Below are 23,715 nucleotides of genomic sequence, written 5' to 3' on the forward strand. Positions count from 1 at the left end.
TCGATGTTCTAAAACAACTATTATTCTTTGTCATCCATGTGAAGAAAGTCTTAAAAATCTCAAAATTGTTCGAAAATATCAAATTTCTAAAAACATTTTTGATTCATTTCAAACAACCATGCGGGGCAATAAGCACCGCAACAACGGGGCAAAATGCACCACAACATGGGGCAAAATGCACCGGGTAAAACCATTTTTCACTAGTCACCACTAGATGACACCGCTGTTTTTACAAAGGAGCTTCACAGCGGTGAATTTTGCCCCGACCACGCTTTTTGCAGAAAACATTAATGAAAAATGCATTTTTTGATGTTTTTGGACTCATCTATCTACAGAATAATGAAGATTATGGCAAAAACTATATACCTCAACACTTACAATAACAATAAATGTTTTTTACATTGTCAAAAAATCACAATGAAAGTTAGATGAAAACACAACATTTTAAAGTTTTGCAAATAACTTAACCTATATACCACGATGCTCAAATTTTTCCAGCATGGTTTAGCAATGTTAAGCTTCCAACTTGGCTTCCAATTTCTCTAATTTTTTTCCCCGGAAAATTCTTCCAAAAACCGAGAAATGCAGGGGGTGCATTTTACCCCGGGGGTGCATATTACCCCCTCTCCCCCTACGATTTGTCACAAAAAACTTCACTCCCGCTTCACACAATCCCAAACAAAAGGGAAATTCAATTTTCACACGCTTTTCTTGTAAACTTTTTTCTTCCCATTCTTCACCCAACAATCAAAATCCGACGTCCAGACGGCGTCGGCGGCCGTTTATTTTCGCTCTCTTTGGTTCGAGGGCACGTTTTGTGGGTCGGTTTTCCCGACGCGCCGCCAACAGGCCGGCTAGCTTGCCAAAAGGCGTCACTTTCAATCGAGCCGGAAATTAATATTCTCGAAAAAAGCAGCTGTATGACTTCGCTGGCCACAGGGTTGATTTTTTTTTGTGTCAAATAAGTTTACAACTTGAACTTGAAATATATGTCATTTCGAGGTTTGAAATTTCCCAAAAAATAAGTATTATTTGCTCCAAAGCTATCAAAATAAGTCCCAATCTCATAAACAGGTCAAAAATCAATCAAAACATCCAAACTTCCTTCCCACGCGTGTCAAAAGTTGACAAATTGTCGCTTCTTTACACTTCAAAGCTGTTTACTTCTCGTCACCGTCGTCGGTCCGGTCAAAGTTTATCACTTTCTGATGGCCACCGTGACGTTGATAAACAGATAATAAATTACCATTTAAAAGGCCCGCATCGCTCCTCACCCTTAGGGCATCTCCAGCGCTGGGGTGCAAATCAAATTTGCACCCGGCTCATGAATACCGAGATCAAATTTGCCACCTTGAAAAAACTCCGTCATCCCCACCGCTAGGGTTGCAAATTTGCCACCGAAACAAGCCCACCGCGGGGGGCAAATATGGGTTTTTATCATTTTTTGTTCTCGTTTACCTTCAAAATCAATAATTATGTGTTGATTCATGCCTAGAAATGCTAAAAGTTTATTAAACTTTTTAATCCTATTGAAAATTTCAAAGAATTTCATTTTTCGAAAATGTCGAAAGTTTAACTATTTGCTACCCGATTTGATTCCCACCAAATTTGCTCTCGAGTTTGCCCCCGAGTCTCCCACCGCGCGTAGCAAAGCAGGTATCAAATTTGATCTCTAGTTCATCTGTAGAAGAAAAATATGTGTCGGTACCTGTCGGGTACTCATTTTCTGATACCCGACAAGTACCGGCAAGCCGGGGGGCAAAGTTTTGAATGCGTGTTTCGGAGATTTTTAAATGTCTGCTTCATGTATGATATGTATGATGTATGATTAAAAATTCAAAAATTTAAAAATTCAAAGGTTCAAAAATTCAAAAAAATCAAAAATTCCAAAATTCAAAAATTCAAAAATTCAAAAATTCAAAAATTCAAAAATTCAAAAATTCAAAAATTTAAAAATTCAAAAATTCAAAAATTCAAAAATTAAAATTAAAATTTAAAAAAAAATTCAAAATTTCAAAATTCAAAAATTCAAAATTTAAAATTCAAAATTCAAAATTCAAAATTCAAAATTCAAAATTCATAAATTCATAAATTCAAAATTCAAAAATAAAAAAATTAATTTTTTAAAAATTTTGAAATTTTATTTTTTTGAATTTTTGATTTTAAATTTTGAAATTTTTAAAATTTTAAAATTTTGAAATTTTTAAATTTATAAAATTTTGAAATTTTTGAAATTTTGAAATTTTGAAATTTTGAAATCTTTAAAATTTTTGAATTTTGAATTTTTAAATTTTGAATTTTTAAATTTTGAATTTTGAATTTTGAATTTTGAATTTTTGAATTTTGAATTTTGAATTTCTAAATTTTGAATTTTTGAAATTTTTAATTTTTAATTTTTAAATTTTGAATTTTTGGATTTTGAAATTTTGAATTTTGAATTTTGAATTTTGAAACTTTTGAAATTTTGAAATTTTGAAATTTTGAAATTTTGAAATTTTGAATTTTTGAAATTTTGAAATTTTGAAATTTTGAAATTTTGAAATTTTGAAATTTTGAAATTTTGAAATTTTGAAATTTTGAAATTTTGAAATTTTGAAATTTTGAAATTTTGAAATTTAGAAATTTAGAAATTTTGAAATTTTGAAATTTTGAAATTTTGAAATTTTGAAATTTTGAAATTTTGAAATTTTGAAATTTTGAAATTTTGAAATTTTGAAATTTTGAAATTTTGAAATTTTGAAATTTTGAAATTTTGAAATTTTGAAATTTTGAAATTTTGAAATTTTGAAATTTTGAAATTTTGAAATTTTGAAATTTTGAAATTTTGAAATTTTGAAATTTTGAAATTTTGAAATTTTGAAATTTTGAAATTTTGAAATTTTGAAATTTTGAAATTTTGAAATTTTGAAATTTTTGAAATTTTTGAAATTTTTGAAATTTTTGAAATTTTTGAAATTTTTGAAATTTTTGAAATTTTTAAAATTTTTGAAAATTTTGATATTTTTGAAATTTTTTAAATTTTTGAAAATTTTGAAATTTTTGAAATTTTTAAAAAAAATTTAATTTTTTTAAATTTTTGAATTTTTTGAAATTTTTTGAATTTTTTTGATATTTTTTGAAATTTTTTGAATTTTTTTTAAATGTTTTTGAAATTTTTGGAAATTTTTTTAAAATTTTTTGATACTTTTTGATTTTTTTTGAAATTTTTTGATTTTTTTTGAAATTTTTGGATTTTTTTTTAATTTTTTGAAATTTTTGGATTTTTCTTAAAATTTTTTGAAATTTTTTGAAATTTTTTGAAATTTTTTGAAATTTTTGAAATTTTTTGAAATTTTTTGAAATTTTTTGAAATTTTTTGAAATTTTTGAAATTTTTGAAATTTTTGAAATTTTTGAAATTTTTTGAATTTTTTTGAAGCATTTTGAATTTTTTTGAAATTTTTGAATTTATTTATTTTTTTTTATTTTTTCCGTGCTTGATTTGATTTTGCCGTGCATAATTCCATTTGAAGCGGTAGCAAACAGACTGAATACCGGGTAGCAAAGTGAAATCCCGAAGAACTGAGAGCAAATTTGCTACCGCGACAGGTACCGCGATGGGGTTGACGTCGGGTGCAAATTAGCTTTGCTTCGATGTTTGCACCCAGCGCTGGAGATGCACTTATCGAACAGCCGTTGAAAAGCCTCGTTTCAATCATACCCATCCGGCCCGCAGAGCTCATCAATCACGTGGATAATACAGAGAGTTTCGGAACCGTTGGGGCTAAATTGGCTTTTGCGACATCAAAACCTAGCGAATTATGTCAAGAGACTAAACTGACTATAAGCGGCCAATCGCGAATGGCCCAGACTGGCCCGGGTTTCGATAAATCAATTAAAATAATATCAGTTTGATTTGCTTGCGTTAAGGGGAAGCCAGGGGTGCTCAAAGTTTTTTTTTTTTAATTCTATTTATTATTTTAATTTTTTTGATTTTTTTAAACCATTGCAAATATTTTTGAAAGTTTATGTCGCCCTCCCTCCCTTCAAATTTGGTTCGAGAAATCAGAAGGCAGAATACAAAATTTCAAAAAAAAAAAAAAAATCAGAGTTGTTATGGAAATAGAGGTCTAATCAACTGAAAACAATTTGAAATGCATTTTCCTGCATTAAAAATCATATGAAGCATGTCTAGGTTCACTAATAATATTTTGATTTATTTTGTGAAATTTCGTTATTCATCATCGCAAAAAGTTTACTTCGATGTAAAAACTCGTCAATACTCTAATATTTTGAAAACTAATGATTGCAAAGCCACTAGGCAGGTGCAAAATGCATTTTAAATCACTATTTTTATGGAAATTTTAATACCATGACATGTAATTTCAATTTTTTATGTTTTCAGGCGTGAGAAAAAGTTTGAATAAATTTCAGTTTTCGTCAAGTTTTCGTAAAAGAAAAATATTTGGTGGATTAATCTTGAAACAGTTTAAGTTATAAAAATTACGATAAGTTCTCTTACATGTTTTTTTCCGTAAAAATCCAATTTTACATTAGAGCGAGCTGTGGCGCTATAACCACGGCAAATAGTGTCCAGGGCATTCGTGGAAATACAATGTCCCATCCCAGAGGGTCCCGGAGTACCAAACCTGCTTAGCATGGTGCTGGTGGTGGTGTGTCCCCACGCTTCTTCCTCCCCTGTCGATTCAGAATTGTGTTGTTGTTGTGTTGTTGTACGAGTCATCTCTGCGATAAGGCTTTACGCAGTAGGCCTGGCCGCTTTAACGCTTGTGATGTTTCAATGCATTCTAATGCAATGGCGCACTACAAATGTTAATAAATGACAAGAAGAGTGCTAGGCGTCATCTAACCTAAGGCACTCTCCAGGATCCCTTCGAAAGATTGGCTGCGCTAGGGTCTGATTAGATTAGATTAGATTAGATTAGAAAAATCCAATTTTACATTACAAAATGAAAGTAGCACAGTTTTCCAAAAATCAAATTATTTTTCAAAAATTGGCTACACTGTCAAATATTTCGGCCATTGCTAGGGTACAGCTAAAACGTTGTCTGTTCATATAAAAAAATATACATTTTCAAAAATATTGTTTTTGCGCAAATCAAATCTGTTAAAAAGCAATATGTTGAAATGATTTTTTTATTAAATACCTACAACTTTGCCGAAGAAACCTGTTAAATTTGTATGGAACCGTGTATGGACAAATGGGCGAACTAATAATGCAAATTTGCCTAATAGCGATAACCCACAAACATGTAGCCAAATTAAAAAAGTACAAAAAATAAAGTTATAAAAAAGTCGATTTCCTGAACAGTTATTTATTAAACTACGCTTTAATGCATTTTTCAAGAACTTAGGCACTTTGAAGCTTGTTTGAAATCATAAATTTTGGAAAATATTATTCATAACTTCATTAGTATTTACAAGGAAATTTAACTATATGTTCAAAGTATGATAACGTTATGAAACTTTTTGTTTCTTATTTTGTTTAAATAAAGATTGACATTTTTTATTAAGTTAAATTTTGTTTGCTAAACCATAAATTCCTTAATTCAGAAAACAAACACAAAGTTTAAGTATATTTGTTGTTGCCATTATTAAAAACTATAAAGAAAAGTTCAAATTAAGCACACGGTTAGGTTTTAAAATTTGTTAATTTAGATTTCTATAAGTTTTCAAAGCATTGGATTGACTTGAGATATTTTATTGGATAAATATGTTTTGTAAAGAATTTGAAATAAATAACCGAACAATTTTCTAAATTATCTTTTAAAATTAAATTTACAGTTATATGAAAATTTCTCGCTAGCGAAAGTTTTGGCCAAATAAAAAAGGCAATTCAATTTGAAAAGTTCTTGTTGCCATCATTAAATTCCGTAAAAATCCGTATTAAACGAAAAAATCCATACAAAAATATGGCCTGTTAAAATCCGTGATGAGGGTCGAAAATATGAACGATAAGAAAAAAATCCGTACAGTTGGTAGACTCAAGTATAACTGTTATAATGTATGAATCATTATGTAATACGTTTTTTCTTGAAAATTGAAAATTGAATTTCGAGCGAAGTTTTTATTTATTCATTTGTCCTCCCTCCACCTTAACGAAAGGCGAGAGAAAAATGTTTTAAATAAAATATGTACTAGCCTAACTAAATAAAAGATAAATTTAATTGAAATTTATCAATTTCTCACATTCAACAAATAAAGCAACACAATTTTGTTTTCAAAAAATTTATTACAAAAAATGCAAAAATACATTACAAAAATATAATACATTTAATTATAAAACAAAATCTTCAGTCTGCCAGATCTCCAAAAAGGCCTCTCCGTCGGAATCGTCGTTCGATCCAGTAATTCGGCATCTGAAATATCAAAATAATTTATTTGTAATTATTTGTAATGATTAAATTTTCGATCTAAAATTATACCTTGCTAATCCATCCAAAATTCATCTCATAGAATCAAATCTTCGTCCATCCATCATCTGCATCATCGTCTTGCTCGTCATATAGTCGTCATCATCGCCACCATCGTCATCATCATCTGTAATAATCAAATAAAGTAAATTTTTTGATTTGAAAAAAAAGTATCCAAAACTTACCAATAATATTAAGTCTACTATGAAATCTCCAATCCAATCGTCTCATCATCGATAACCAAGAAACGCTCAAAACTAGAAACAGCTCATGTAACGAGAAAAAAACATTAAACAATTCAAACCAAAACTACCAAACAAATAACTGCGCAAAACATCGAACTACAAAACAAATGGCGCAAATACATCGATAATTTGGAATACCGCAATCGCAGCAACCAGGGCAAAGAGTTAGTACGAGAATTTTGACAGGTGTAACACCAAAAATATTTTACTTCATTTGAATTTTGTGGAGGCAGTTCCGGCACCGTTTCCGGACAACCTTTCACCGGAACCGAGTACAGGGTCGGAATTGAAGAAAGGGTTATTTAGTAAAATTTCAATTACCACCGGGGCTTCCGGAACAGGATCCGCCGGTTCAATGGAGTGGCCAAAACAAGAATCAATAAATTTTGTTTCCGAAACCGGCGGATCCGGTTCCGAAGCACCCCCCGCCAAATCGATCCCCACGTCAACCCGTCCGCCACCCGCAACCCGGTCAACGTCCGTTTCGTCCACTCGAATCTCCGGAGTGGCCTCTTCCGCGGCCGCAGCGGCCTTTCGCCCTTTACGGCGAGACATCTTGGCGCCCATTTCTCTAGCTATCTGAAATGAGAAAAAGAGAGAGAGATATTAGTAAGTGCGTCTAATCTCACCAACGTCCCAAGCGGGTATGGCTGAATAGGGGGTCTGCACTTGACCTACACCCCTCTCAGATTGTTATTTTCTCGTAACTATGGATACCATGGTTACGGCCGGCCCTGGTAACGTCGTTTTGGGTGGTTTGTGTTTGGTGGGCTACTGCGATCAGTAACGATCGGAAAAATGTCCAAGTCAAATTAATTAATTTCAGGGTTTGAGACCCTCGATCAATGGGAAATTTCCCCTCACGGACGGAATTCCGCCTAGACCAATGTTGAAATAACCCCGGAATAAAGCTGGCCAGGTAAAATGAGAGCTAGGCAACGGTCGATGCTTGCACCGCAGCCAGGTTGATTTGATCGACGAACAATTCTGAACCATCTGAAGCAAAACGCAACTGTTGCTACGATCGGCGATGGAAGAGGAAGGAGAAAAACGCGCGAAAACGTGTGCAGGAGAAGAAGCAGGAAGCAGCTGACGGACCACTACGAGGACAAGCGCAGGATGGTAGACCTTCGCATCAGAGGCCTACTGAATGTGAAGAAGCTGTGGACACAGCTGGGAGCGAGTCTCGTCAAGAAACTTGTGTGGCAAGTGCAAACAACGCCGCGAAGGCTGAACCTGTGACAAAGTCAACACCGCAGTAGAGCGCTGCCCCACCAAAGAACCCGGCGCCAGTTGTCCAACCCGCTGGCCAACAACAGTCGCCGTCGACAATGGAGGCGACGTGGAACCCCGCACCCACCCACACCCCTGTGCCGAGCCGAGTCCTGCTGGACAACGGTTCGCAGGTCAACTTTATTTCAGAGTCTATGGCAAAAGCTCCTGTCCCGGTACAAAAGCTTAGCGGTGAAGTTTGAGTTCTTGATCGTGCCCCGAGTGAATGGGCTGATTCTGTCGTCGCCGGTAAACTTCGCTGACTGGCCGATTCCGGAGTGCATCCAGCTGGCCGATTCCGACTTCAGACTCCGGACCGCATCGACTTGCTGCTTGAAGTGTCCATGTTCTTCAGGCTCCTGAAAAGTGGACACATTGAGTTGGGGATCTGCGGATCTGCGCGAGACTTACCTGAGTTGGGTCATCGCAGGCGAAGTCGGGGACACCGTCCCTGGTCCACAGGACAGCCACACCGCAACTTGGAGCACATCAGCAAGTCCATTCAACGCTTCCGGCTTAAGATCCGAGATCGAATCTGCTACGCCTGTCACCACCGTACAGAAAGATTGCGAGGCCTTCTTCCGCTCCACCCACAAGCGGGACCCTACCGGCCGGTTCGAGGTTTTTCTTGCCGTTCCGCCCCGTCGTCACTAGAACCGAATCTGCGGAAACAATACGATGAGTTTATACCAAACCCTGGGGCACTGCAAAACGGTTTACGAAACTGGCGAGTCACCTACCTTGACCGCTACTTCTTGCCTCAACATGCCATTCTCCGCCGCTTGAACTCAACGACCGAGTTGTGGGTCGTTTTCGTTGCCTCGGCCAAGATGTTCTCCCTCCGCCATCTCCCAGAATTGCTGGTCTTCCGCAAACACCCTGTCGCCTCGTCTGACACCAGCTACCAGCAGATTTTCTAGAGAAACGATCCGTCCGACTTTGTCCAGGTCCTTGAACTCACAACCGTGACTTACGGGACAGCCGCGGCTCCTTCTCTCGCGACGAGATGTCTGGTCCAACTGTGCGAAGAAGAGCGTGAAAATTTCCCGTTGGCAGCCAGCTTCGTGACGAATACTTACCCAGAGCCCGATGGCCTCGTCCTAACGGCTGACGTGAGAGTCGGCAGCACCACGGTCCGGCGGCCTCTCACTAAGCTGGCCGTCCTCCCGATCCTGGACAACGAACCTGCTCCTGCTGGGTCTTCCCCCAGATGTTGACTCTTCAACGGTTGGTGGAAAATTGGCTGTCACCGCAGCCCGGTTGCCTCGATCGAAAAACCACCATTTGAAGCAAAATGCAACTGTTGCTACGATCGGCAACGGAAGGGGAAGGAAAAAAAACTTGCGAAAACGTGAGGAGGAGATGCAGTTTTTTCTCACTATGTATTAGTCTCGCGCTACCAGTCGTTTTTTTCATAAAATTATTTATTTTTATTAGGTTTTTTTCGGTACTGGGACCTGGTTAGGACCGAGTCGGCTTTTATAATTACCTTTTTCCTAAAGCTATGAGTAATTCCAGAGGATCTTGTGTGTCAATGTTAGTGGGAGGGGAGCCTCGAGGGGAGCCGATTACTCGCGGCCTACTCGGGGTTAGTAGGAAAAAGGATTGATGTTAAAAGACAAGACGTGGGAAGGGGAGGGGAATTGTGTAGGGATTTTTTTTGGCTTAGCTACACTCAAAATAATCCACACGTTGATGCTACCTGAAAAATCACGTAACCCCGATTTTCCCCTCGATAGGCTCGTTTTACGTGACACACGTAAAAATAATGTGAAAGTATACTGGCAAAAAAATGTTTTCACGTTGATGTTACGTGAAAAACCTTATGAATGAATGAATGAATAATTCTCATACCCGCCGGCGGCTTGGTCCAGTTCACAGGTGATGTTACGTGAGAAACCTTATACACTAAAACCACGGTTTACGCTCAGGCGTTACGCTTTGTATTTCGTCGATTTCTCTGGAACGACGCAATATTTTTGCAATCTTTTTAAAGCGATTTATAGGTCTTGTGCAGATCTACAAATTGCTTTCAAAAGAATGTAAAAACATTACACTGTTTTCGAGAAATCAACCAAACAAAAAGCGTAACGCCTGCGCGTAAACGGGGGTTTTAGTGTAGTATTTTTCTACTAGGTTTTTTCATGTAGCCTTTATGTGTTTTGAAATGTAAATAACTTCAACGAGACTCGAGTGCGCCATTCTGTCAAATTTCTACGTGAATATTTTAGTATGAAAATTGATTGCGAACGGTGAAGGACGGCTGCTGAAGTTGTGATCGCCAAATTTATTTAATTGAACAGACGGTAAGTTAAGTTAAGTTTGATTAATTTTATTTACAATTAATGATATTTTTTGCAGAAGCCGAGATTTGGAAGCTTTCGTGGTGCTTGACGCACCGAAAATGTCACGGCCATGGCCAACGGGCTTTGTTAAGTGTGCTCCGAAGGATTTCGAGTGTGTTTTGAGCAGATCGTCTACGCCGGGTACGTTGCGTTCGTCTGTCCAGGCCTTGAAGCGGGTTCTCGTGTGCATGCAGGCCAGCAGCATCAGCTAACTGAACCCAAACGTCCTGGTACAAAATGACGGCCAAAAGCGACTCCATCGAGTAGGAGGCAATCGGACTGGACAACTCGGAGATCCTTGAGGATAAGATTACGGTCATTTGGTCAAGCACTTCTTCCAGAGGTAGCTCCGACCTGTTGAAAAGGTCTCATCGAAATTTCCTGAAATGGGCTTTTTTTTAAATTAAGTTTCTGATGGTGAAATACTTCGAATCATTGTCACTTATAGATAAATAAAACAAGTTTATGTACATTTTACTGACATCATTCTCATTTCCATTCAAAAAATAAAATAAAATGAAGCAAAAACCAAATTCTATTACTACAAAATTCATATAACGTTAAGGTGAAGCAGTTGATCATTTTCGGAGAAAATTGATCATCACTCTAAAATATTCTGTATTAAATTCAATTTAACGAATTTCTGCACCAAAATGAATCAGCACGTGCCGGCTGTTGCCTTCTTGAAGCCACTGAAAGAATGTTTGATCTAAATCAAAAGTGTTTCAAAATTTATATAATTTTGTGATACAATCATTGACGTCCTAGTTGGCAATCATTGATTAATGACGATTTCCATAATTTTACAAGGAATGGGATAATCGTTACCAAAAGGAATCAGCATGTGTAGGGCACTATTCTAAACAACTTGTTGAAGGAATTTTGTCAAAATATTGAAAGCAACGCAACATTTATGTCTTTGAACGAAAAATCATGACAATGATGGGAGTCTTCACGTTAACCAAAGAAAACATGTATAAATCATTGATTGATTCATTTAGCTATTACGTGTGAAACACGTAGAATCAACGTGAACTAATCTAGTCAATCAAATCCTGTTTCTACTAGGGCTACTTCTTAGAAGTTACGTGAAAACTGTATGTGGTATACTAAATATTAGTGTAAATTAGGTAAACCGCTGGCAGCGTGTAGAACTGTGAGTGTAGTAATGCGCAGCTTGCGTGAAGGGGGTCAGTCAGATTTGGACAAATAAAGATGGAGCATCTGTCTCCCATTTGTATTATAAATAATAAAGTTTTTAACATTAAATTAAACTCCAGAATATCACATTGGCGATCCTGCCATGATGATAAATCGTGGAAAAGTTTTGATGATAAATCGTGGAAAAGTTTTTCGGGGATAAACAGTGTGTTGTGTGAAAGGATGGTAAAAACGCGGTGTGTGTTCCGGTGGTTTTGCGCTACAGGACGGTGTCGTGGGCGCCAGAGCTGACGTTGCCATTGACGAGACAACGAGCGGGGAGGACTTTGCTGGATTTTGGTGAGCATGTTCTGGTTTTGTTGTTATGTTTTGTTTGTTGGAGGCAAGTGGAGCGAAAAGCCACTTGTGTGTGTGTGTGTGTGATGAACACTAGCACGGCCTGCTTGGATTAGCCGTTAAGGTAGGGTTTGATAGTGAGCGGCTCGATTTGGTTCTGGGAGGAGGTTGAAGGACTCGTACCCTAAGTTGACGGTTTTCGTGAGTTGCGCGTAGCTATCGACAGATGTCAAGTGCTCGTTGGAGTCCGTCCGTAAAATACGCAACTCAGAATTCGCATGGGAAACGTTTATTTTGTCACGGCTTTCTCGGTACGCTCCCTCCAACTGTTTTAGACTACTTTTTAAACGGGGCGTATCTTTAAACAAGTTTTTTTTTTCAGGAAAATAACTCCAGAATGCTTATTTTACATATTTAAACCGAAACAAGGCAAAGACAATATTAATTTGAACTTTTCGCCATTTTCAAATGTTTGGCTAGGTAATATCGAAGGCTGCTATCTTAGACTCGTGGACCCAGAGGGATGCTAAAGGCAGCCATCTTGAGGGTTGAGATTCATGCGCAAACTGCGCACAGTAAAAACAAAAATATTTTTTATTATTTATCTTTTTTTTATAACATGAATTCTGATTTACTGTAGTAAAATTCAAAATACACAGTATTTTAGTTAAATGTTTCATTTGATAAAAGTACAACTTTAAATGAAGTTATCGGCCAGATGTGTTCTTAAGGATCCCAACTTTAGTAGTTTATTTTGCACATAAATTGAGAAAATATCAACTCAAAAACATACACTTCCTTTTAAACTTGAATTGTGGTATAATTTTACATAAAAAAAATAATAATCAGTTTTTTTCCGTTTTATGCCAGAAGTTTTGGTACTTTTTTTTTACAGTGCGCAGTTAATTCTGTTAGCTTGTTCATGGGATGTTGAAAGCAGGCTGCTGTGAGTCTGCCAAGGAGGACTGGATGTAAGAGAGAGGTTTTGGAGATGTATTCCATTCATCATGTCACGCAACCTGATGCAACGATCGCAGCTTTGCCCTCTCTCTCTTTTTAATTCCCGTTACACACGCATGTGTAGTTCATGCTCGCACACTTATGATTCTAGTTCAAAAATTTGAGCGATGCAATTAAAAAATTACATACGATATGTTAGAAAAATGAATTGTTATTCAAAATAATCCTTTTCCCATATGTATATGGGTTCTCAAGAGTAGCTTTGCAGAAGTTATGAATTTTGCGTATGCATTAATAAAAATAAAGTTATTATTTTTAAGCCACATTCTCAGTCCATTCCATCACTAGCTAAAGGGGTTTCATTAAAATAAAACCGTAAATTGAAATATGGAAACAAGAATTATTTTTAGTCAGTTGATGGAAATACATTTTGTTGAATTTTGTTTAGATAATTATCCGAAATAATTGTGTAATTTTCCAAAACCTGGAGGAATATATTGTAATTAAACATATTGTAATTAAACAGTTTGGCTGAGTTGTTGCTGATCACGAATGAATGTATTGTATTGCGATGCTCGATGGATGATTCTCTTGAAGTTCTCGCTGAATGGATATCCAAGTTTTAAAATGTTGAAGTTGTTGTATTTTGTGAGCTGCGCATTTTTGATTCTGATTTTTATGGGTTCAGATTAAAAAAAAACTCCGATTGGGAATGATAGGAAAGCAAACAAAAAAAATATGCATATTGCTGCGTTTCTGTTGTTAGATATTTAGGGAGATTTTTACGAAAAGGCGCAGAGATAACGTTTAGCAGCTATGGGTCGTTTTAGCGAAACATCAAAGATTTTTAGAAAGCCTGTCAACACATTGTCAAAATAAATATTTTTTTATTTTTATTACACTTACATTGTGTTTTGGAAGAATTCCCAACAGATATATTAATGAAGTCACTTATTAAAACATGAATTCAGTTCTTCCTCGTTGTCCACATTCACGCAAGGAATTTGAAGAATTGTTAATGGACGAATACCGTCTAGACTGAAAAAATATGCTAAATATACAAGATTATTTTTTAATATTTCATTTGGTTTATTTTTTTCAGGAAGAAAAGTTGAGTCGGGTTTAGCCCAAGGCCAACTGCGCAAAAGATTGAGTCGAGTTTCAGCTCAAGGCCAATCACGGAGAAAAGTTGAGTCGGGTTTAGCCCAAGGCCAACTGCGCAAAAGATTGAGTCGAGTTTCAGCTCAAGGCCAATCACGGAGAAAAGTTGAGTCGGGTTTAGCCCAAGGCCAACTGCGCAATAGATTGAGTCGGGTTTAGCCCAAGGCCAATCACGAAGAAAAGTTGAGTCGGGTTTAGCCCAAGGCCAACTGCGCAATAGATTGAGTCGGGTTTAGCCCAAGGCCAATCACGAAGAAAAGTTGAGTCGGGTTTAGCCCAAGGCCAACTGCGCAAAAGATTGAGTCGGGTATAGCCCAAGGCCAATCACGGAGAAAAGTTGAGTCGGGTTTAGCCCTAGGCCAACTGCGCAAGAGATTGAGTCGAGTTTCAGCTCAAGGCCAATCACGGAGAAAAGTTGAGTCGGGTTTAGCCCAAGGCCAACTGCGCAAAAAAAAAGTACATAAATGATTGGATTGTGGCCCATGATAAACATAAATTTTCATCATAGTAAGAAAAATGACCAAGTATAACATAAAAACAAATCATAGCATGAATAATAGTGATGTGAAAATAAGAAGTTATCTTGATTTTGGGGCTTTGAATCAACAATCAATAGAAAAAAAATACTTATTTTCGAACTCTGAGAAATATTACATAAATAATTTGAAAAATAACAGATAACATTCAAGAACACATTCAATAAGATTTTCTAACTACGGGCATTTTGTTGTTTTTAAACTAAATACTGAGAAAACAGAAGCAAATTAGAACAAGTAAATAATAGCCTGCTACAACTGATAAACCAAATATATTTTGAAATGTTTACAAAAATGATTTGTAGGTCTGGAATTAAAATTCAATATATTAAATATTTTGTCAATTGTTGTGTGAGCCGAAAGAGAGGAAAAATAAGTAATTTATCATCAAAATAAACACTAGAAGTATGATTAAAGATTAACGAGCTATAATGAAAATACAATAAAATATATTTGGAGCTACAAAAACATAATAAAATAAGTACTTAGTACTCACAATGTCAAAGAAAACTCGATGTGAAAAAATAAATTAAAAGTTATCTTAAATACATATTAATTAATGGAATTAAAAACAAATACTGATCCTTACAAGTACAGATTCTTACAAGTCATCATCAGACAATTTTATTCAATGTGGGATTTTTTTTTTAGATTTTGATCATATGGGTTCTTGAACCAATTGGTATATGCTTTCTTCAGTTATTTTGGTTGAATCAATGGAAGATATAGCAAACGAATATTGATTTCGACGTTAGCCATGTCGGAAGATTTATCATTTATTTTTATCATTATTATTTTCAGGATATTTTGTTTTTTTTCCCAACATTTTTTTTCCTGCTCTATTTTTTTTTTTTTTTTAATTTTTGGTTTCCCGGAGGAATACATGGAAAAACGTCAATCGAGGAATCCACGCAATTGGACGGAGTTATTCAATGAGCAGCAGGGTGATGGATCGACTACGAGGCGTTGCAGCATTGAAGTACAGGCAGCAAAAATGGATTTTATGTAATTGTTAAACTGTTGGTTATTTATACTTGTTTTGTCTATCATTTTAGTAAGGGGAGGATGTGGTATACTAAATATTAGTGTAAATTAGGTAAACCGCTGGCAGCGTGTAGAACTGTGAGTGTAGTAATGCGCAGCTTGCGTGAAGGGGGTCAGTCAGATTTGGACAAATAAAGATGGAGCATCTGTCTCCCATTTGTATTATAAATAATAAAGTTTTTAACATTAAATTAAACTCCAGAATATCACACTGTAGTGGAAAAAAACCACATAGCTTTTCACGTAACTCCAACGTGAATATTTTTTTGAGTGAGTTGTAATGTAATTTTGAATTGTTAAGAGGCCTTAAGGCCGTTCCAAATATTTTTCATAGTTTGTGTCGCCCTCCCCCTCTTCCAAATTCGGTTCGAAAAATCAGAAGGCAAAAAAATATATTTTTTTCAAAAAACTTCAAAATAGTTATGGCAATACAAGTCTAATCAACTGAAAACAATTGGAAATGCATTATCCTGCATATTTAGCATGGCTGGGATCACTAATAATATTTTGATTTTTGTAAAGTTTCGTTGTTTATCGCAAAAAGATTTTTTTCACGAAAAAAAAAACCGCCAATTCTTTAATATTTTGAAAAAAAAAACAAATTATTGCGAAGCAACTGGGCAATTGTAAAATGGATTTTAAAACACTTTTTTCATTCAAATTTTTATACCACGGCTTGTAATTTCATTTATTTATGTTTTCAGGCGTGGAAAAAAGTTTTAAAAAATTCAGTTTTCGTTTAAAACAGGGGTGCTCAGAGTTTTTGGAGGCCGGGTCAAATTTGAAGCTCAAAGCTCATTTACAAAAAAGGTTGTTAAAAAAATTACGTTATTTTAATGTAATAGATTACATTTCTGTTATTAAAAAAAAATGTCTTTTCAAAATAATAGAAACCACAAAATAACGAGTTTCTATCGGTATTAATGATTTTGTTGTTTCTGGTATTTGAAAAAAAAAAGTTCTTAGCTGAATGTACTTGTGTTTTCAAAAAAAAAAAAATAAAGTTTTGATTTTATATTTCAAAAATGGTGGTGACATTACATGTTGAACAATTATTCTATAAGTTAAGTGTGGCTAATGAAAAATCGTGAGATCCACAATTTCAAAATTTCAATGAAAAAAAACTTTTAGAAAATGTTGTAAGCTTCCGTAAAGTTGACCTGCAATCATTATTTTCAAAAAAAAAGCGAAACAACATTTATATATTTCATCGAAAATTCACTAAAATTCAAATTATTTTTAATAAAACCAAACATGCTCAAATGATTTTAAATGCAAAGGAATGCATATTTAATTAATTTCAGCTGAATGCACTTACATTTCTTTTTTTTAAGTTTTTTGTAAATATATTTTTGCTCCTGGTTTTTCGAGTCATTTTTTTAATAATGGTGGAGGGGTGGGTTAATCGACAAAAGCTTTGTAAAATATTTGCTGCAAACTTAATCCTCCGATTTCCACATATTGTCTGTCTGAATCAGTTGGTAGTCAATCAGATTCGTTATCTAACTGTAATGAGTTCGAATCCCGAAAGAAGTGCAATGTAAATTTGAGATCAGTTCATAAAAGGGTCATTATGACTTGCAAATTAATAAAGAAAACTTATATTTTTGTAACTATTACAGAATTCTACCTAAGTCAAACTTGAACGTTTTTTTTTATATTTCTAAAAATGTTTGATGAGAGTTTTGACGATATTTACTAGTTTCACTCACATTGAAACGTGTGAAATTGTTTTAATTGTAAAATATTTTGAACAAATTATTTGTATCCTAAAGTGGTGATCAAAATATTGATAAATCATAGGTTTCTTTTTATTAACAAAAAAATTAAAAAAAAGATCAGCCGCCATCGCGCGCAGCCAGCGCGTTTGGCTCGGCCCATTTTAACTTGTTGTTTCGTCTTGTAATTAGTAAATAAATGTAGTTTTAATGTGTAATTATTGTCTTTGTGCCTCTACCATCACTACCTCGTTCACTCAAGTCGAGGACACAAAAATAATTTTGAAAAAGTATAAAATCACTTTACAAGTGGTCAACGGGCCATTTTACATGATCATTCAAAATGGGTCCGCGGGCCATAAAATATCACCTCGCAGGCCACGTATGGCCCGCGGGGCATACTTTGCGCACCCCTGGTATAAAAACAAACATTAGGTGGATTAATCTGGAAACGGTTTCAGTTATCAAAATTACGATAAGTTCTTTTTGGCAAAAATCCAATTTTACATTACAAAATAAAAGTATGACAGTGTTTCAAAGATTTCCAAGAATCATGATACTTGTTAAAAAAATAGCTACACTGTCAAATATTTCGGCCATTGCTGGGGCACAGCTAAAACATTCTCTTTTTGATCCTCTAATCATATAAATTAATGTACATTTTCAAAAATATTTTTTTTGCGCAAATCAAATCTGTTAAAAAGTAAAATGATGAAATGTTTTTTTTTTATTAAATACCTACAACTTTGCCGAAGAAACCTGTCAAATTTGTATGGAACCGTGTATGGACAAATGGGGCTAACTAATAATGCAAAATTGCCTCTATGGTAATAGCGATGGACCCACAAACATGTAGCCAAATTAAAAATGTACAACAAATAAAGTTATAAAAAAGTCGATTTCTTGAAGAGTTATTTATCATACTACGCTTTTATGCATTTTTCAAGAACTTGGGCATTTTGAAGCTTGTTTGAAATCATAAATTTTGGAAAATATGTTTCATAAGTTCATTGGTATTTACAAGGATATTTCACTATTTTTTAAAGTAAGATAACGTTATAAAACTTCTTGTTTCTTGTCTATTTGTTGTTGTAATTTATAATAACTCTAAAGAAAAAGCATTGGATTGTTAAACATCCGCGAAGAGGGTCGAAAATATGAACGAAAAGAAAAAAAATCCGTACAGTATAACTGTTATAATGTACAACATGTATTATGTAATACTTTTTTAATTAAAAATTGGAAATTGAATTTCGAGCAAAGTTTTTATTAATTCGTTTGTCCTCCCTTCACCTTAACCAAAGGCGAGAGAAAAATGTTTTAAATAAAATATGTACTAACCTAACTAAATAAAAGATAAATTAAAATGAAATTTATCAATTTCTCACATTAATTAAATAAAGCAACACAATTTTGTGTTCAAAAAATTTATTACAAACAATGCAAAAATACATTTCAAAAATATAATACATTTCATTATAAAACAAAATCTTCAGTCTTCCAGATCTTCAAAAAGGCCTCTCCGTCGGTATCGTCATTCGGTCCAGTGATTCGGCATCTGAAATATCAAAACGATTTATTTGTAATTATTTGTAATTATTAAATTTTCGATCTAAAATTATACCTTGCTAATCCATCCAAAATTCATCTCATAGAATCAAATCTTCGTCCATCCATCATCTGCATCATCGTCTTGCTCGTCATATAATCATCATCATCACCATCATCGTCATCATCATCTGTAATAATCAAATAAAGTAAATTTTTTGATTTGAAAAAAAAATATCCAAAACTTACCAATAATATTAAGTTTACTCTGAAATCTTCAATCCAATCGTCTCATCATCGGTAACCAAGAAACGGTCAAAACTAGAAACAGCTCATGAAACGAGAAAAAAACATTAAACAATTCAAACAAAAACTACCAAACAAATAACTGCGCAAAACATCGAACTACAAAACAAATGGCGCAAATACATCGATAATTTGGAATACCGCAATCGCAGCAACCAGGGCAAAGAATTAGTACGAGAATTTTGACAGGTGTAACACCAAAAATATTTTACTTCATTTGAATTTTGTGGAGGCAGTTCCGGCACCGTTTCCGGACAACCTTTCACCGGAACCGAGTACAGGGTCGGAATTGAAGATTCCGACACTGTGAACTCTTTAACCTGGGCCAAATCTGAAAATCGAGCGGATTTTTTAGAATTTTGCGATGTTTTTAAATTTCGAGGTTCCGGAACTCCCTCCGAAGAGTCTGAAATGGACAAATCAAATTTACGAACATACCGTTCTGCGCGCGGTTCCAAAGTGGAAGCCGCCGCAGTAGGTTCCGAACATGCAACAGAATCGATTACCGTTGATTCCTCAACCAGATCCACCGGTCTTTCGGAATCAACCAAAGGATTGTCAAATGAATTTTGCTCCGTGACCGGTGGATCTGGTATCGGAACAGCGGTAATCTCATCAATTTTGCCCTGGCATACCCCTGAAAGAGTCATTAAAAAATTTTGATCTACAGGTGGTTCCGGAATCGGAACCACCGTAGCATTGGCCGAAACGTTATTTATGGAAATTTCAATTACCGTCGGAGATTCCGCAACCGGATCCGCCGGTTCAACGGATTGGTCAAAACAAGAATCAATAAATTTTGTTTCCGGAACCGGCGAATCCAGTATCGGAACAACCTCATCAATTTGGCCCTGGCATACCCCTGAAAAAGACAAATCAATCAAAGTAGAATTTTGATCTACGGACGGTTCCGGAATCGAAACCGCCGCAGAATTTTCCAAAGGGTTATTTAGTAAAATTTCAATTACCACCGGGGCTTCCGGAACAGGATCCGCCGGTTCAATGGAGTGGCCAAAACAAGAATCAATAAATTTTGTTTCCGAAACCGGCGGATCCGGTTCCGAAGCTCCCCCCGCCAAATCGATTCCCCCGTCAACCCGTCCGCCACCCGCAACCCGGTCAACGTCCGTTTCGTCCACTCGAATCTCCGGGGTGGCCTCTTCCGCGGCCGTAGCGGCCTTTCGCCCTTTACGGCGAGACATCTTGGCGCCCATTTCTCTAGCTATCTGAAATAAGAAAAAGAGAGAGAGATATTAGTAAGTGCGTCTAATCTCACCAACGTCCCAAGCGGGTATGGCTGAATAGGTGGTCTGCACTTGACCTACACCCCTCTCAGATTGTTATTTTCTCGTAACTATGGATACCATGGTTACGGCCGGCCCTGGTAACGTTGTTTTGGGTGGTTGATGTTTGGTTGGTTACTACGATCAGTAACGATCGGAAAAATGTCCAAGTCAAATTAATTAATTTCAGGGTTTGAGACCCTCGATCAATGGGAAATTTCCCCTCACGGACGGAATTCCGCCTAGACCATTCTTGAAATGGTCCCGGGAGAAAGCTGGCCAGGCAATATGTTTAGTATTCAACGCTCGAATGAAAAATTGGCAACACTTGCTGTCACCGCAGCCAGGTTGATTTGATCGACGAACAATTCTGAACCATCTGAAGCAAAACGCAACTGTTGCTACGATCGGCGACGGAAGAGGAAGGAGAAAAACGCGCGAAAACGTGTGGAGGAGAAGAAGCAGGAAGCAGCTGACGGACCACTACGAGGACAAGCGCAGGATGGTAGACCTTCGCATCAGAGGCCTACTGAATGTGAAGAAGCTGTGGACACAGCTGGGAGCGAGTCTCGTCAAGAAACTTGTGTGGCAAGTGCAAACAACGCCGCGAAGGCTGAACCTGTGACAAAGTCCACACCGCAGTAGAGCGCTGCCCCACCAAAGAACCCGGCGCCAGTTGTCCAACCCGCTGGCCAACAACAGTCGCCGTCGACAACCGAGGCGACGTGGAACCCCACACCCACCCACACCCCTGTGCCGTGCCGAGTCCTGCTGGACAACGGTTCGCAGGTCAACTTTATTTCAGAGTCTATGGCAAAGCTCCAGTCCCCGTACAACAGCTTCACGATGAAGGTTGAGTGCTTGATCGTGGCTAATGTGACTGGACTGATTCTGTCGTCGCCGGTAAACTTCGCTGACTGGACGATTCCGGAGTGCATCCAGCTGGCCGATCCCGCCTTCAGACTCCGGACCGCATCGAGTTGCTGCTCGGATTGTCCATGTTCTTCAGGCATCTGAAAAGTAGACACATTGAGTTGGGGAACAACCTACCGGATCTGCGCGAGACCTACCTGGGTTGGGTCGTCGCAGGCGAGGTCAGGGACACCGTTCCTGGTCCACACTGCCACACTTCCGCTCCACTCAAAGGTGAGACCCTATCGAGGTTCGCTTGCCATTCCGCCTCGTCGTCGCCAGACTCGACGACAACCGCAGCCTCGCACTTTTCTGTCGCTGGAGAAGCGATTCAACCGAGACCCGGATCTGCGGAAACAATACGGTGAGTTTATTCAAGAATATAAATCCCTTGGGGCACTGCAAACCGGTTGACGAAACCGGTGACTCACCTAACCTTGGCCGCTACTTCTTGTCCCACCATGCCATTCTCCGCTCCTCGAACTCAACGACCGAGTTGTGGGTCGTTTCCGATGCCTCCGCCATCTCCCTGAACGACGAAGGTGGTGCAGCCCAGGAGATACAGCAGGTGGCCGAGAACGATTCGGTCGGAAAGCTCCAGTGTCTTTCCGAGTAGGAGGTAGAGTGCAGCAATTGGAGCTGCCATTTAGAACCCAAGCATCGGGTCACGGACCAGATTACCACGAGGAGCACCTGCTCGCGGGGCTGCTCCAGTGTCCGGCCTTGCTTGCCATCTTGAGAAGCCAGTTCTTGCTGCTCGACGGACGGTCGACAGTCCGGAATATAACGAGGAGTTGTGTCCCTCCTGGTGCACCGAACTTCGGGGGGCTTTGGGAGGCGGCTGTATAAATCACAAAATATCACCTCAAGCGGATTTTTAAAAATGCTCAACTCACCTTTTAGCAGTACGCCACCGTGCTGGCCAAGGTTGAAGCCGTGCCTAACTCTCGGCCGCTGTTCGCAATGTCGTCCGACCCCTCGGATCCTGAGGTCTTGATGCCGGGTCATTTCGTGATCGTGCGGCCGCTCACGGCCATCCCTGAGCCAACCTACGAAGAAATCTCGACGAACCGGTTGTCCAAGTGGCAGCATCTTCAACGTCTGCGGACAACGAACCTGCTCCGCCGGGTCTGCTCTCAGGTGTTGATTCTTCAACGGTCGATGAAAAATTGGCACCTCTTGCTGTCACCGCATCCAGGTTGCTTCGATTGACGAACCATCCTGTGAAGCAAAACGCAACTGTTGCTGTGATCGGCGACGGAAGAGGAAGCAAAAAAACGCGCAAAAACGTGTGGAGGAGAAGAAGCAGGTTTTCTGCCGTTTTTTTCGTGGGGCCAGTCTGTGGCCCAATCACAATATGTCCCGTAATCGCAGCGATAGAATTGTTGGAAACCCCTGCTTTGTAAGCTTTCGTCGCATGCAACGTCTCGTCTCAATTACAGTCTGGGCTTGGTCTGGGCTGGCACCATCAATGCCGTACAGTGCTCCAGGGTTTTATTGAGCAGTAAACCTGTTAGTACAAGATAGAATAGACAGAGAAAACGGGAGAGGGAGTTAAGATCTTAATCACCCTGGAGACGGTATTGACCGTTTCCACGTAATTTCATCCCTCGCCGGCGACAATTGTCACCACCAGCGGTCGGAACATTCCCCGTAACAATAATCGTTAGCAATCACTGTTGGTCTTCCCCTCGCAGAATCACTCCAGATCTACAGTTAAACCTCGCATATGCACCTCATATGGGGGTTTCTTATGCGAAGCACGCATATGCGAGGTACAGGGCTTATGGGATTTTGGCTATATGGGAGACATGGGCTATATTTTTATAAAAAATCAACTAAACTATACAAATTTATAGTGTTTTGGAATCGTTATGAAGTCAGCTTTAAAGCTACACCAAATTTACATGGTTTACGATGTTCTAGGTCATCCGAAACTTCGTCAAGTTAAGGCCTATGTGTTCAACGCCGTACAAGTATGAGGTAGGCGATTTGACTGTGGTTTTTGACCACAGGTCATATCCGGATAGCCTCAGGGAGGTTCAGGGACTAGTCTACCGATATGTGGTGATGTTCTGGGTCTTCTGTAGAGTCCCTGAAAGTACGTCCGATGGGTCTACCGCCGTAACACGGCAGAGGTCGGTAGTTTTAGACCTCAGATCATATCCGGATAGCCTCAGGGAGGTTCAGGGACTAGTCTACCGGTATGTGGTGATGTTCTGGGTCTTCTGTAGAGTCCCGGGAGGTACGACCGATGGGTCTACCGCCGTAACACGGCAGAGGTCGATGTTTTTTGACCTCAGATCATATCCAGATAGCCTCAGGGAGGTTCAGGGACTAGTCTACCGATATGTGGAAATGTTTTGGGTCTTCTGTGGAGTCCCGAGAGCTACGCCTGAAGGGTCTACCACCGTAACAAGGCAGAGGTTGGTGGTTTTTGACCTCAGATCATATCCGGATAGCCTCAGGGAGGTTC

At 37.8% G+C, this 23,715-nt stretch overlaps 2 protein-coding genes and 1 long non-coding RNA gene across 8 annotated transcripts in view; 1 reads left to right on the forward strand and 2 right to left on the reverse strand.

Annotated features, from left to right (window-relative positions):
• LOC119769486 overlaps nt 1-23,715 on the forward strand; it is a 192,736-nt gene that overhangs the window by 153,208 nt on the left and 15,813 nt on the right. For 2 of the 4 annotated variants that reach the window (XM_038262121.1, XM_038262122.1), the window contains exon 2: nt 15,306-15,433. The exons of the other annotated variants lie outside the window; for them this stretch is intronic. In XM_038262121.1, coding sequence (XP_038118049.1) covers nt 15,361-15,433 — 73 coding nt within the window. In that variant the 5' untranslated portion in view covers nt 15,306-15,360. The remainder of the gene's footprint in view (nt 1-15,305; nt 15,434-23,715) is intronic. 4 annotated transcript variants of the gene reach the window in all.
• Nucleotides 6,267-22,273, reverse strand: LOC119769485. Of its 3 annotated transcripts, XM_038262120.1 has the most exons (8): nt 22,136-22,273; nt 21,671-22,080; nt 21,398-21,587; nt 21,071-21,340; nt 19,243-20,270; nt 6,598-6,852; nt 6,425-6,539; nt 6,267-6,358 (listed from the first exon to the last, which is right to left on the reverse strand). In XM_038262120.1, exons 4-6 carry the CDS (start codon nt 21,338-21,340, stop codon nt 6,711-6,713), a joined length of 1,440 nt encoding a protein of 479 aa, XP_038118048.1. In that variant the 5' UTR covers nt 21,398-21,587; nt 21,671-22,080; nt 22,136-22,273; the 3' UTR covers nt 6,267-6,358; nt 6,425-6,539; nt 6,598-6,710. The 3 variants fall into 3 exon arrangements, with proteins under 3 accessions (XP_038118048.1, XP_038118046.1, XP_038118047.1); XM_038262118.1 differs by lacking the exons at nt 6,267-6,358; nt 6,425-6,539; nt 6,598-6,852 and adding exons at nt 18,608-18,748; nt 18,815-18,929 and having other exon boundaries at nt 18,988-20,270; XM_038262119.1 differs by lacking the exons at nt 6,267-6,358; nt 6,425-6,539; nt 6,598-6,852 and adding exons at nt 18,608-18,748; nt 18,815-18,929 and having other exon boundaries at nt 18,988-20,270; nt 21,671-22,067; nt 22,136-22,267.
• LOC119769489 lies at nt 8,041-9,090 on the reverse strand. The gene is made up of 4 exons (XR_005278386.1): nt 9,009-9,090; nt 8,670-8,948; nt 8,341-8,591; nt 8,041-8,288 (listed from the first exon to the last, which is right to left on the reverse strand). It is a non-coding gene; the product is annotated as an uncharacterized LOC119769489 (long non-coding RNA).

This window comes from Culex quinquefasciatus, chromosome 3, assembly GCF_015732765.1.
Source record: "Culex quinquefasciatus strain JHB chromosome 3, VPISU_Cqui_1.0_pri_paternal, whole genome shotgun sequence".
NCBI lineage: Eukaryota > Metazoa > Arthropoda > Insecta > Diptera > Culicidae > Culex > Culex quinquefasciatus.